At 42.8% G+C, this 15,159-nt stretch overlaps 1 protein-coding gene across 2 annotated transcripts in view; it reads left to right on the top strand.

Moving 5' to 3' along the window:
• Nucleotides 1-15,159, top strand: part of ADAMTSL1 (ADAMTS like 1) — an 882,329-nt gene that overhangs the window by 780,961 nt on the left and 86,209 nt on the right. For both annotated transcript variants that reach the window (XM_028150731.2, XM_008145030.3), the window contains one exon: nucleotides 1,875-2,002. In XM_028150731.2, coding sequence (XP_028006532.2) covers nucleotides 1,875-2,002 — 128 coding nt within the window. The remainder of the gene's footprint in view (nucleotides 1-1,874; nucleotides 2,003-15,159) is intronic.

Raw genomic sequence — 15,159 nt, 5'->3', positions numbered from 1 at the left:
ATTGTATAGTTATCTTTCTCTTATTAGTTCCTTTGAAATAAACTAACAATGAACATGTGATTATTTGAGACAAAACACCCAATAGCTGATGGATGAGTGACTGAATGGCTGGATGAGTGCTATCACACTCTCTCCTGGCCTCTCTGCCATCCCTCAGCTCTGGTTCAATGCCACAAAAGCTTGACTGTCCCCAGTAATCGCAGTGATGGTCTGGAATGGCACTGAAGCAAACACGAACCATCCAAGGTTTTCTATTTTCTTCCCCATTTTTTTATTGCGGCTGCCCATATGTAACTAGATTGAAGATTGATGTAAGCCTTGCTTTTTCTCTTTCCTGCCTTCCCTGAGATAGGAGGTAAGACTAAGCAATTCAAAAATAAAAATAAATAAAAATAATCAATGCAATAGGCCCAAAGCCAAAAGTAGTGCTGAGGGGGCCTGATTTGGTGCCAGACTCCTCAGCCACCTCAGAAAAATTAGGAGCTCACTAAAGGCTGTGCCAAACTGCAAATGCCATAGAGTCTAGAGCAATACTGAAGAAAGAAAAGAATTGTCAAAGTGGGGAGAATGTGTTGCTAAGGCAGGAGAGCCGACTCCCTGACTTCATTTTATCACCAAGTCTTGTGAGTTCTCCTGAGATTTTTATGTTATTTTTTCCCTTTCCTGAAAAGCAACCCCTGCTACCTGCTTGCCTTCTAAGGATAGATATAATATATTAGGCAACCAGATCTTTGAGCCTTTTGAAACTGGGGAGTTGAAAATAATCACGAAGGTAGAAATGACTGACTCTAAGAGTGCAAAATCCAACTCTAAACCATTTCTGTGCTGTTGAATGATTTATCAACCTAAGGCCCTGCCAGGTCTGAGTACTGGATCTCTGAGCTTCCCACTGTGTCCTCCTCTACTGCCCTCTGGATCCTCATCTCCACAAACACATTTCAGTTATCATCAGCCTCACCAAGTCACCAAGATATCAGCTTCAAGTCATCCTTAATCAATCTGCCTCACTGCCATGATGTAGTAGTTAGTTCTTGTAAGTGGTCTAAGTCAAGAGAAGAAAAAGTAGGAGACTGAGGTTGGAATGGGTTTTGAAGTCCATGGTGTAGGCACCCACAATTTCATTCTTGTAATTCTTTTCAAGTAAAGCAAAGAGTCTGAACTAGTGATTATTCTGGAATAGTCTACATGACCCCAAAGGTCAGGTGTTGCCTTCATTCTACTGGGCACCTCCTCTACAGAGGGCCATCTGCCAAATATTGTGGGAGCTAAAATAATAAGTAAGATCTGATTTTTGTGCCCATAATGTTTGCAGACTAATGAAGACAATAGATGTACATTAGACTACCTGAAATCGAGAGGTAATTACCTATATAATTGCCTTCCAATGTACACATCAAGATCCTCTCATTGATATTTGATTTTTGGCTTCCTCTCTCTCTCCTCCAAGCCTTAACAGATGCCTTTCTTCATATCTAGAAGCTCTATCTACTTTCTCCCATCCGACTAAGCCCCATTCCTCCTTTGTAATACTGCCTTTTCCTTAATACTTGCCCAGATCTATCTGCAGCATTCATTCTCCCTCCCCTCTCGCCCCTGAGGTGTATTCTGTGTATTTAGTACACATGTGCTGTCTGCTCCAACTGGTAGCATTTAGATCAAGTAGTCAACAAGTAGCGTAAGCAGTCAAAACCTACTTATTCGGTGTTGCTACCAGAATCACAGCAATCACAGTGGAAAGAGAGCCTGGGTTCCTGAGTATCATTTTGTTAAAACAGGGTTCTGAATGTTCCTTGGGTTCCCTCCTGCTTTATCAATACTTATTTCCAAAAAGGACTCAACTGACCTGGCCTACATTTTTCTTTCTGTTGCTCCAGGATTCTTCTACAACCAGATGATTCCTTACAGATCCTGGCACCAGTGGAAGCTGATGTGGGTTTCTACACTTGTAACGCCACAAATGCCTTGGGATATGACTCTGTCTCCATTGCCGTAACGTTAGCAGGTAACGTGGAAATCCCTGTTCAGTTCAATTCAGAAACCATTATTGGGTGGGTGCCTCCAATGTGCCAAGCAGAACCAGGGACACATAGATAAATGAAATTCGTGCCCTGCCTTCAGGAAGCTTATAATCTGTAATTATAATTAAAGGGAGGTGATGTATAGTATGAGGTAGAATGAAAATAAGTACTCTAAGTGATAACCAAAGAGTGTGCAAAGACATTTCATTCCATCCAGGAGGTCTTAGAGTTAGGATGAGTGGAATTTTTATAAACAGAGATAGGGGAAATGTTCCAGACAGAAAGAACATAAGAAAAGGAGATGTGCACAAGTAAGTAGCATGTTGGGAAACGTAATTGTGACCTAAGATTATTGACTGCTCTTTTGGGATCCTGTCATTTCTCCTCGTTACGCCCGTTGCAAAGAAGACTTTAAGACCCATGGGGAATTGGAATTCTGCGGTCACAGTTTGAGCCAGGAGTGTTCTGATTCTGTTTTGTTTTGTTTTTTTTCAACCTCTTGCTCTAATGCACCTGCCAATGCTTTGCCTTTACCCACCAATGTTATGCAAAACAGGGTGAATTAAGAAAATCAAGACTCAGATTACAGTGTCTCCAAGGTTGTGGTCTTATAGTAGTGCACTTTTATAAGACCTCTTTTTATATAGGACAAATCCTTGCCTTTGAAACTAAAGAAATCCTTGGATTCATACCAGTTGAACCAGTGTCCTCATTTCTCAGAGGCCAGGCAACCTGAGGTCAACCAGCCACTCAGCCAGAGCGGGAGAGAAGAAGCAACTGAGGTCTCCTAACTCCCAGCTCGTTGTTCCCTCCATTTCCTACCAGATCCTACCCAAATCGGATCCTTTTTCTCAGACCTGGGCCTGGCAGTCTCGTGGCAGGATGTTGCATGTGTTTGTTTTTATTCTTTTCAATTGTTGCTTCCAACAGATGATTCAGTAGATGCTAGAAAAGCCAACATCACCCCACACTGACCTCATCGGTCCATGCTGGGATTATGTTGTCATACTGTTTTCCAGTCACACATGCTACTCCCTGGCATATCTGTTCAGCAACAGTATTTCTGCCCCTGTGACCTAAAGCTGATCTGAGAAGGGCCCTTTAGCAAGAGGCTTTGCAGAGAAGATGAAAGTCAACAATGAATAAGGCAAGCTAAGGAGCCTTGGGTAGATTAAAGGCTGATATTATTAATGCCTATTTTTTTTGTGTGAATAGAACATTTGCGTTTCTCCTAATGTATTCCAGTCACAAGCTTTATTCCCCTCTTTCATACAGAGTCCAGATGCTCAGCACCAGTCTTGTTAAATCTCTTCTGCCTTCCACCCTCCAACCTCCCTTAGCAAGGGCACTGCTGACATCCTTCCAATTGAGGGCAAACAGTGGCTCTTGGGGGATTACCTCTCTTGTTTATATTTATCCAGATACCGTTCAGCTCTGTCACAAACTCAGTGCCCTTTGTTCACCTGCATTTAATACGATTAATGGAAACCTGTCTAGAATTAAGCAAGGCAATTGAAACATCAGGCTTGTCTTCAGCTCTTTGAAGAGGAGCTATTGGAGGCTGCCAAAAGGTTCAAAGCCAGGGAAGTGAGACAGCAGCCAGAGAGGCACCAGGGAAGGGGGAGAAAGGGGCTGCCTGGTGAGGTAAATCACAGACCCCACCCCAGGACTTAGGGCGCTGAGTCCTGTGCTGCAGTGGTGGGGTCTGTGCAGGTATGCTGGCAAATCTGCCACACAGTGCCTCGAAAAATTAAGGCTCAGACATATACTTTGCCTTAAGATTGTATTTGTATCTTTACCTGGGATTATCATCTATCCCTGTGTCAATGTCTACACTCACAGTATTAAGGGGCCAACCAGCTACTGTTCTGAGCATACTCTCCACCAAGTATTATTAACATGTAGCAATAAATAAGACCCGAGTTTTGTGCCCCATAATGTTTATAGACTAGTGAACGCAATAGATGCATTCATGGCTACCGAGAATCAAGAGGTTACAGTTTCCTTCAAATGACATCAAGATCCTGCATAGCACTGTATAACATATAACCTAAAATAACCCAAATTGGGGAGAGGGGGGTGTGCATTTTTAAGTTTGATTACCAATTATAATGCTTATTAGCTGTGTGATCTCGAACAAAGTGTAAAACCTCATTGGGTCTTTGTTCTCATCCATAAAAATGAAATTAATAATATTTTATAGGATTGTTGTGACGTTAAATAAGATTGCATGTGTGAAAAAGCACTTAGCCCAATGCCAGGCACATAGTTCACACTCAATAAATGTTTTCTGTTTTTTCTCTAGCTTTTCTAAAATGAAACACATCCTGAGAGCAATTCTAAAATGTGTAAAACATTAGCTCAACTTCGCTTCCACGTATTTTTCACTAGAAGTCTTCACACTGAAATTTTTCAAGTATGAACTTAGGAGCTGGTTCCGCTCACTTGCAATCAGTTCCTCATGGTAAATCTCCGTGCTTCTGTGCTTTTAATGACATTGCAGAGGTGTTTTTTTTTTTTACCTTCAGTTCAGTGGGAATGTAGACCAAAAGGAGCGGGGGGGAATGTTTTGAGGCTCCAAGTGCTCAGGTGTTCCCATGATTTTGTAAGGAATGTATGGACTTTGGTCTTGCCAATGCACCTGAGTTGACCAGATGCAGGGAAATTTGTTCATAATAATTCACAGGAGCAGGCATAGCATAGCAATTAAGCCTGCGGGCTCTGGAGCCTCATAGTCTGGATTTGAATCCTGGCTCTGTCACTTCCTAGCTATATAACCCTGAGCAACTTCTTTATATTCTCTGACTCGGTTTCTTTATTTGTAAAATGGTGATAATAATAGTGCTTGACCCAGAAGATTCTGGTGGAGATTAAATGCATTCATCATGTAAAATGCTTGTAATTGTGCCGAGCCTATAGCAAGCACTCAATATTTATCAGCTATTATTATTATTATTGTGAGAATAATGCAGCAAACAAAAACCAAGTTATTTTTGCATTAAGGAATATTCTTTTCAAGAGCCCTTTGTAGAGTTCCTGTGTGTGTGTCTCAACCTCTCCATGTCTTGGTGTCAACTGGAAGATTGAATTAGCCATCTGAAAAGTGGTCGGAGTGCCTGGATTCAGAGCAAGGGAGGTGGCTAGTGACAAGGCATATTTCACATGGACCACAGAAAGGGAGGCCTGGTGAGCTCTCCCTGGTCCACAGCTAGACCTCTCCTCTGCCCCATCCTCTGACTTGAGTGAGTTGCCACTTCTGCCTCTCAGATGCATTGTAGGGCCATTGCTACTCTCTCCACAATTTGTATTTAAACATGTAAACACCATTTAGTTTCAGACATGCCAATGCAGTCAGACCTTCCTTTCTCTGCTCTCTTTGGGCCTGTAAGATATCGTCTTTTGTGCCTTTTGCTTCTCCTCAAACTCATCCATTATGTACTGATTTTATCTTCTAAGTCTCAGCGCTTTGAGAGTACTTGGCGAGTGTTTCTCGGCGTGGAGATGTTTCCCTATCTATCTCCCTGGTTCAGGACACTTACAGCCATGTAGATCCAGTGGCCCAAAATTCCTTTCTGTCCTAAACTGACTTAATGGAATGCCTGTTTCACTGCTCAGAATATAGATGAGACTAACATACAGTAGAGTGGAGGAGGGAGTTTAAGAATATCATCAAAATGTCACCTACCTAACATTTTGAGGTATTGATTACTTTGTGTCCAGGGCAAAAACAGTACTGAGTAAAGGACAGTTTCTGGTGTGTACAAAGATAGGCACAAAGATTGGAGAGCCATCTTGACTAGTCAGATCCAACACTCAACCAGGTTGCTCAGAAATCTTCCAAGTCTGAATGGTGTGGGCAGCATTTTGAAGGAAAGCAGTAGTATCCTGGTAAATTGCTTCAGTCTGGATCAGTGGAGTTTAGCTCTACTTACCAATGCAGATGAGGCCTGTCCAGGTGTGGAACATTGATGAAGTCATACCCAGAAGGGAAATGTTTTTGGTTGTCATTGATTTTATAAGATCACAAAAAAGATACCGTAAGGCCTGCCTGACATCATCAATGGAGAATGAGGAGGAGATGGAGGGCTGAGGGATGAGCATAGCTTTCATTGAAAGGAGAGAACCCAGATGAGCTCATTCAAAGTTTTCACAGGAAGGGAGAAACAGAAAATATTTCTCCTTTCCTGGCATGTTTTTCTGCTTTTTTTATGAGTTGAATAGCTGACACATATTGTGTCTAATAAAGAGATCACAGAAACCTCTCTGGGAAAATAAAAATAAAAGGCAGTTGTTTCTGAAATTCTTTCTCTTGCCCTTCCCCGCCATGATTTAGTAGCTGCAATAAAAGACAAGCAAGTTTGTAAGCTATTCATAATGGAAGTCATTTCGAATTGGCATTTCTGGATTTTTCATCCAGCAATTCTGTTAACCAGAGGGGAATTTTGCTTCGTAGGGAGTTTTAGACTCAGGGAGGGCCTTGTCACCAGTGGCAAAGACTGACAAAGGAAGGTTTACTCTGGCACACTAGATCAGAGGGAGAGGCAGACAAGTTTGGCTATGTTCCTAATGGTACTCTGAATAACAGGCTAATTAATGGCCATTGACTGATTCAAGCTGCCATCGGTTGACCTCATTATCTGATAGAATACTGAGTAACCAAGGCCTTTAAGTTTTCCTCAATACATACACATGTGTAGCATGCCCACTAAAGACTAGCTATTATAGAACTTGGATTAAATGGATAAAATTATAGCAAGAGAATTCAACTTACTCTATTTCCCAGTAGACTACAGGAGACAAACAGGAAGTACAAATGGTACAAGCTAGCTCATCTCAAATTCTGAAAGAGCAATTCCCACAGCTACCCAATGGAATGAGGGGAGAGTGGGTGGTTGGACAGCTGATGGGACATACCATATCCTCGGTGAATTGTTTCTAGGAGAGGTGCAGCATCACACAGCTGTCCTAGGTATGGGGTCCCTGGCAGTTATGACAGCACCACTTTCTGCCTTAATCTCTTGAGGATTCATCAACTTCACTTGAATAATTAGAAGAAATAACCTGAGTAACCTGACTCATGACATTGGCAAAGCATATCTTAGGAAAATGGATGGAGAAGAGGGAAGCAATGCAGCTGGGAGCTAAGCCCCACCCACCTCCTTAGGTACTAAGGGCCCTGATATATATATACACACACACACAATATGTATATATATTAGAGGCCTGTTGCACAAAGATTCGTGCAATAGACCTTCCTTCCCCTGGCTGCCGACACCTGTTTTCCTCTGGCACCTGGGACCCAGGCCTTCGCTCTGGCCGCTTCCTTCCGTCTTCGCTCCGGCCAGAACACGACTCCTGTACCTCCCTCCGCCCTCCCCCTCATAGCAGGCGTCCCACCCCGCCTGGCCACTCTGCGCCTGCATTCGTGCTGCCCAGAGGCCCAGAGCGGCTGGGGGGCAGGACCGCCGCCATCTTTGTCGGGTTAATTTGCATACTCACTCCTGATTGGCTGGTGGGTGTCATGAAGTGGCGGTCAATTTGCATGTTTCTCTTTTATTAGTGTAAATATACACTGAGTGGCCAGATTATTATGATCTCTAAATGCATAATAATCTGGCCACTCAGTGTATATTCTATATAATAAAAGGCTAATATGCAAACTGTCCCCTCAACCAGGAGTTTGACCAGCAGGCAGGCCAGCCAACCGCCATGTCCCCTCCCTCTGGCCAGGCTGGCTGGACCCCACCCATGCACGAATTCATGCACCGGGCCTCTTATATACTGAGTGGCCAGATTATTATGTGTTCAGAGATCATAATAATCTGGCCACTCAGTGTATATCCCAAAGACACACTGACTAAAAATTACAAGGGCAAGGAAATTCCAATTCCTTCTCAGTTTCTGTGCAAGGTAATTAGTAGTCACAATGTTGACCCTGAATCATTAAGAAATGGTTAAATCAGGTTAAAAACTACTTTTCTGCTGTATCCAGGTGTAATTTAGATACCATAAAATTCTAAATTCATTCCCATGTGAATTTAAGTATGCAATTCAGTGATTTTTTTTCCAGCAAAATTTTTAAGTTGTCTAGCCATCACTACAAGCTAAGGTGCTGTGTGTTTTTTAAAACTTTATTGAAGTATAGTTCACATACTATGAAAATTCAGCCATTTAAAGTATACAATTCAATAGCTTTAATACATTCAGAGTTGTGCATCCAGCACCATACTTAATTTTAGAGCATTTTTATTATTTCAAAAATAAACTCCACTCTCCTTAGCCATCACTCCCCACCCCACCCCACTTCCACCAGCCCTAGGCAACCACTAATAATACTACGTCTCCATAGATCTGCCCATTCATCATGCATTACATGGTCCTTTGTTACAGGTTTCTTTCACTTAGCATAATGTTTTCAAGGTTCATCTGTGTTAGAGCATGTATGCTACATTCCTTTCTATGGTTGAATAATGGTCCATTGTGTGACTATACCACATTATATTCATCACTCATCAGTTGATGGGCACATAGGTTGTTTCCATTTTTGGGCTGTTAGGAATAATGCTGCAATGAATATTCACATGCAAATATTTGTGTGGACATATGTTTTCATTTCTCAGGTATACAGGAATGGGCAAAAGTAGGTTTACAGTTGTTCGTATGCAAAATAATACATTAATCCTATCTAATAAAAGAGTAATATGCAAATTGACTGTCACTCCAACACAAGATGGCTGGCCCATGTGGTCAAAGATGGCTGCCCCCATGTGGACACAAGATGGCTGCCACAAGATGGCCAGCAGGGGAGGGCAGTTGTGGGCAATCAGGCCAGGGGAGGGCAGTTGGGGGAGACCCAGGCCTGCAGGGGAGGGCAGTTGGGTGTGGGGGGACCAGGCCTGCAGGGGAGGGCAGTTAGGGGTAACCAGACCTGCAGGGGAGAGCAGTTAGGGGTGACCAGGCCTAAAGGGGAGGGCAGTTAAGGGTGACCAGGCCTGTAGGGAAGGGCAGTTAGGGGCAATCAGGCTGGCAGGGGAGTTGTTAGGGGGTGATCAGGCTGGCAGGCAGAAGTGGTTAGGGGCAATCAGGAAGGCAGGCAGGCGAGCAGTTGGGAGCCAGCAGTCCTGGATTGTGAGAAGGATGTCCGACTGCCCGTTTAGCCCCGAGCCCAGTAGGATCGGGTCTAAACGGGCAGTCAGACATCCCTCGAGGGGTCCCAGATTGGAGAGGATGCAGGCTGGGCTGAGGGTCACCCCCTCCCCCCCATGCACGAATTTCATGCACCAGGCCTCTAGTTACTAAATAATAATACATGAATAAACTCAGTTTCACATGCTCATAGCTGTAAACCTACTTTTTCCCACCCCTTGTATAAAACTAAAAGTGAATAGCTGAGTCATGTGACACATTCATGTTTAACTTTTTAAGAAACTGCCAGTTATGTTCCAGAGTGGCTGTACACTTTTCACATTTCTACCAGCAATGTCTGAGGGTTCCAGTGTCTCTATATTCTCCCAACATTTGTTGTCTATTTTTTTTTCATTCTGGCCATCCTCATAGAAATGAAGTGATAATTCATTGTGATTTTAATTTCTATTCCCCTAATGACTGATGGGGTCCAGCATCTTTTCATGTGCTTATTTGTCATGTATATATCTTCTCTGTTGTGAGAACTTTGGTGACGTAAAGACAGGGCATATTGCCTGTGTATTAGTTTTTTATTGCTGCCATAACCAATTACCAAAAACATAGATTGTTAAAACAACACAAATATGTTATCTTACAGTTCAGTAGGTCAGAAGTCCAGTACAGTCTCGCCAGGATAAAACCAAGATGTCAATGGGCTGCATTCCTTTCTGAAAGCTCTGGGGAGAATGCTTTTCCTGCTCATTTGGGCTGTTGGCAGAATTTAGTTCCTTGTGACCTAGGACTATGGCCCCTGTATTCTTGCTGGCTATACACTGAGCTTCTAGAGAGGGTTGCATTCCTTAGCTCTGGTCCTCTTCCCCATCTTCACTGCTAGCAGTGGTGGTTGCCTCTCATGTTACTACTCTGACAAACTCTTCTGCCTCTGTCTTCTGATTTTAAAAGCTTAAAATAAAAAAAATTTTTAATTAAAAAAAAAAAAAGCTTATGTGATTATACTAGGCCCATATAGATCATCTATACTAATAATAGATAAATATGTAAATTGATCGTCCCTCCACGACACCCACAGCCAATCAGGAGTGAGTATGCAAATTAACCCGACAAAGATGGCAGGCCTGTGGGCAGCGCACATGTGCACAGGCGCCGAGCAGCCAGGGGTGGGGTGGGGTGTCCCCAGGACTCCGCCCGCTCTGAGCCTGTGGCCAGCATGCGCACACTCTGGCACAGAGCAGCTGGGGTCCCGGGGATGCCACTGGAGTGTCTGGTCCTGTCAGCCCAGCCTGGGGGCAGCTGGAGTTCGCAGTCCTTTTAGTTTCTGCAGCCCCTGGACCAGAAGCTGAAACCTAGAGCGCAGGGAGCACTAGGAATTCTGAGAATCGTAGTTCTGATGGCAGACGCGTTGCAGGATCTCCTAGACCAGTGATGGCGAACCTATGACATGCGTGTCAGCACTGACACACGTAGCCATTTCTGATGACACGCGGCCACTGAGGCGGCCGCATGCTGAGGATGAATCATTTACAAAATAATGTTTTTTCCTCAAAGTGACACACTACTCGAGTTATGCTCAGTTTTTTGGCGAAGTTTGACACACCAAGCTCAAAAGGTTGCCCATCACTGTCCTAGACACTAGAGCAAAGTGAGCCTGGAGCAAGTTACTGTTGTAGGTGGGGGATGGAGGGAAAGCAAAGGTGAGAAACATAAGTAAAGTCAGAGTGTCAAGGAAAAATTAAAAGGAAGATATCCTGCAACTTCTAGGATATCTCCACCAATGGAGCAAAGGAGAAAAAAAAAAAATACCTCTATTATTCTGTGAGCACCAAACTAAACTGGGTTGGGGTCTCAGACAATTCACTCATATGATTGCAAAGACAGACAGAAACTCCCAGATTGGAGAGGGCTCCCTTGAGGGCTCCCAAATTAGAGAGGGTGCAGGTCGGGCTGAGGGACTCACCCTTCCCCCCGCCCCATGCACGAATTTCATGCACCAGGCCCCTAGTGTAAGATAACCTTTTTATTTTAAAGTCAGCTCATTAGCTACCTTAATTCCATCTGTACCCTTAGTTCTCTTTTGCCACGTAATCTAACATAGTCACAGGTTCCAGGGATTAGGGTGTAGACATCCTTGGAGGGCGATTATTCTGCCTGTCACACTCTCTGTCTTAAAGGCACAGCTTACTTTCATCTGACTATTGCCAAAGAAAAATTCAAATCTAATGTTGATAGACCTTCCAATTTTTCCAAGTAAGCTAAACCAAAACACACACACACTTTTTTTTTTTATCACTCCATTTTTAAGTGAGCCCAACTAGTTTTAAATTTTTAATAATTCTTTTCAGGCTAACTTGTCTGTGTCCTGAACATAAACTGGAAGCTACCAGTGCCCTCTGGTTAAATCTTCCATTTTCTGTGTTCTCTGCTCATCTATTCCATTTCACTTCCTAGATATGGTCAAAGTATTACTCAAAGTATAATAACAATCTATTTTATTAGATTACACTAAAACCATGTAATGATTTGGATGGGAGAAGAATATTTATTTTTACTATTACTAAAAAAAAAAAAAGGAAGATTATTATAAAATAAGTAAGATTCTAGAGAAAGTATTTACCTCATTTGAAAATTTAGAAGCAGATTTAGAACTGTAACCTGTGTCCTTATTGTAAAAAAGAGGGGTTTTAAATCCATGCACACTGGGGTCTCTTTTAGACCTAAGAGTTCTACAATCTCTTAACATGCAAATAAGGTACAGCAATCCATACCACTACCAGCTATAATCTCCCCTTACCTCAAATTTTAACATTTGCAAATGCACTTCCTTTATATTTGGGAGAATAAAAGACTAGATGGCCAAGTACAGCATTGGCAATATCTTGAAAAAATAACAGCTGAGAGGAAAGTTCTCAGCAGACTAGTGGGAGAAAGAGGGCAGAGTAAGCAGAGCTGGTTGAAAGGGCAAATGCTGACTTAGGAGCCAGGAGGTGGAAGTGAAGGAGGAGACCTTGCAAGAGAAACAGCAGGACAGGATGGAGTTAAAAATTTTCTGAGCTACAAAATGTGAAAGGCATTTGGAAGGAGAACCAGACTTTTAAAAAAATCATGCATTTTAATATGACTGTTATCTGTAACAAAGCCACTCTTGTTGAAATTGCCAGGTAGCCAGATCCTGAAAAGTATCCGGCCAGTAAGAAATGGTAATTGATTATTAGCAGTATCCATCATTAGTGATTCCGTTGTATTAGATGTTGTTGTTATTTATCAGTGTTTCATAGGTTCACAATGATCGTGGTCCCCTAAACTTTACTTAGCTCAGGAGGTTTTAAATTCTTCAACTGAGAATTCTCATTTCAGGGAGTTTTCACAGCTTTAACTCCAGTGGCCCTTGGGAGGGACCTATGTTAATTAATTATGTTGTAAGCAGAGGCCAGCATTTCTTAAGGCATTGCTTTGATATTCTCACTGATTACAGAGCATTTTCCATTGATTAAATCTGGATTTATACAATTTTATGCATTTATAATAATATATATAATTAAATCTAGATGTATATAATTTCTTAGTTTTGGGTATTGAAGGTATGTGAAATTTATAATGCCTCATTGCTTATACTCAAATATTTTCATTAGTGAGCATCACTATCTGATTCACCTTTCTCTTGAATTGAGATTTGGGTCTGCCATGGGTAACACAACTGTTTTCTTGAGCAGTTTCATGGGAGTCACCAGTAAGTCAACCTGGCACACATTGAATTTTGAGTCCTTAAAACTGAGTCCTGGCCTCAGTGGGACTTTTTTAATTGATTTGAGAAAGAGACAGATATCTATAAATGTGTTGTTCCACTTATTTATGCATTCATTGGTTGATTCTTGTATGTGCCCTGTCCGGGGATCAAATTCAACAACCTTGGTGCATTGGGACGATGCTTTAATCAAGTGAGCTATCGAGCCAAGGCCCCTGTGTGACTTTTAAGCTCTCTGTGTCTGACCAGTTACTGGTTCCAGTTTGGAGAAAATGCATTGTATTTAAATTATTTTTTCTAATTATTCTGAAGCCCTCACAGTTCAATATAGAAGCCGTTAAGTTCCTACTCACAGATTTGTTCTCGCTCCTCTTTCCTATCTTTTTCCTTTTTCTTTAAAGTTTTTTTTTTCTGTGAGTTTTCTTAGTTTATCAGAAGTTCCCTACACTGTTTGCTCCTCATAGCATTTTCTCTCTCATAGTGTTAGCATTATGATAGCCAACATTTATTCAAACAAACCTCATGCTGAGCTAAGACACCCTTCCAAGAGCTTTGCATCCATTGTGCTCATTCCTCTTCGCCATGGAAGTAGACAACTAAGGCACAAAGGGGTTAAATCCATGGTCGGCAAATTGCGGCTCGCGAGCCACATGCGGCTCTTTGGCCCCTTGAGTGTGGCTCTTCCACAAAATACCACGGCCTGGGCGAGTCTATTTTGAAGAAGTGGCGTTAGAAGAAGTTTAAGTTTAAAAAATTTGGCTCTCAAAAGAAATTTCAATCGTTGTATTGTTGATATTTGGCTCTGTTGACTAAGGAGTTTGCCGACCACTGGATAAATAACATTCCCGAGGTCACTCAGCTATTGAGCGATGAGTCCAGACACCTGACATGTAGGCTGCCACTTCTCATGGCCAGGCCCACCACCCGCATCATTAGTTTATCATGTGTGCCGCTATCTATGCTGCTCTAACCCAGAATCTGTGCCCGAGCAGTACTCCCAGAAGACCCTGCAATCGCTTAGTTTAGGTGTCACAGTCTCAACCTGTTTGCCATTGATGCGCTCTTTCTGGAGCTCTCGGTTATCGCCAGCCCCGCCTGCTGCAATCCTTGTTCCCGCCATTGCCCAGTGTCCAGGCATCTGCAACACACGCACACATCCTAGCACAGATCACCTCTAGCTGAGCAGTGAGAATCTGCAATTTCTGAAGTGCAATTCATTTTTTATGGTTAAGGGTAGTAAAGAACCTTTTTAACCGATGTTTGTGACACGTTCAGAGAATTGACCCGTTCGAGTTATTCCTTCTATAAGTTAACAAATATTCATTAACCCTTTGCACTCGCTTGCTTTTTTTCTCGATTCCTTTATTCTAATGCTAACCGTGTCGAGTCACACTCGACATCCGAGTGCAAAAGGTTAAACCTGGATCAATTAGCATTTGCTAACTACTGTAACAAACAAAATCATAAATACATGCTGGCTAAAACATGATAGATTATTTCTTGCTCACATAAAGTCGGAAACCAATGATTGCATAGAGGGTTTTTGTGGTTCGGGTCCAGAAGTGGCACACCTCATTTCTGCCCACATTCCATCTGCTAGGATGCAGGACCGTTCCCACACCTAAGCAAAGGGGCTGGGAAATGGCCTAGCTGTGTGCCCAGGAAGAAGAAGCAAAGGGTTTGGCGGATAGCAAATCAGTCTCGGGCATGGCATCTAACAGGGAAGGCCCCATGCTGTTGAAAATAAAGTCTCTATTAGCAGAGGCCTGGACTTTGTGCCCTAAGAAAAAGTGACTTACAATGCTCTCTGTTCTTAGCTGCACTCAAAAAAACAAACCTGCCATCTCCTCTGGCTCCTCACTCAATCCCCTCTATACTGGGCCAAAGGTATTCTTCAAGCACACATGTTCAGAGTGTTCCCCCTGGGCTTTGGTCTTACCCAGAGCCACACATAAGGGAACGAGCTGGGAACCAGAGCCCAGACTAGAACAGGAATGTATTTCTGAGCATTTGCCTCTGGGGCTTCATCTGTCCCTGCCTGTCTCACCACTACTCAGCCCGTGGGGTCAGGACAGTGCTGGGCTGACTCAGCGCCTCTGCCAGCAAGGCATCAAGAGATGGCACTTCTTCACATCATTGGATATTGATACCAGTTTTTAGCTACATCTCAGGTTTGTCTGTGCTTACTAGTGAGGCTCTATGTCCCCTGTTCCATGTGACTTCTAACAGGAACCATAATCCGAAAGCTAATGGGTA

The sequence above is a fragment of the Eptesicus fuscus genome, chromosome 15 (genome assembly GCF_027574615.1).
Source record: "Eptesicus fuscus isolate TK198812 chromosome 15, DD_ASM_mEF_20220401, whole genome shotgun sequence".
Classification (NCBI taxonomy): domain Eukaryota; kingdom Metazoa; phylum Chordata; class Mammalia; order Chiroptera; family Vespertilionidae; genus Eptesicus; species Eptesicus fuscus.
This window is presented reverse-complemented; position numbering and strand designations above follow the sequence as displayed.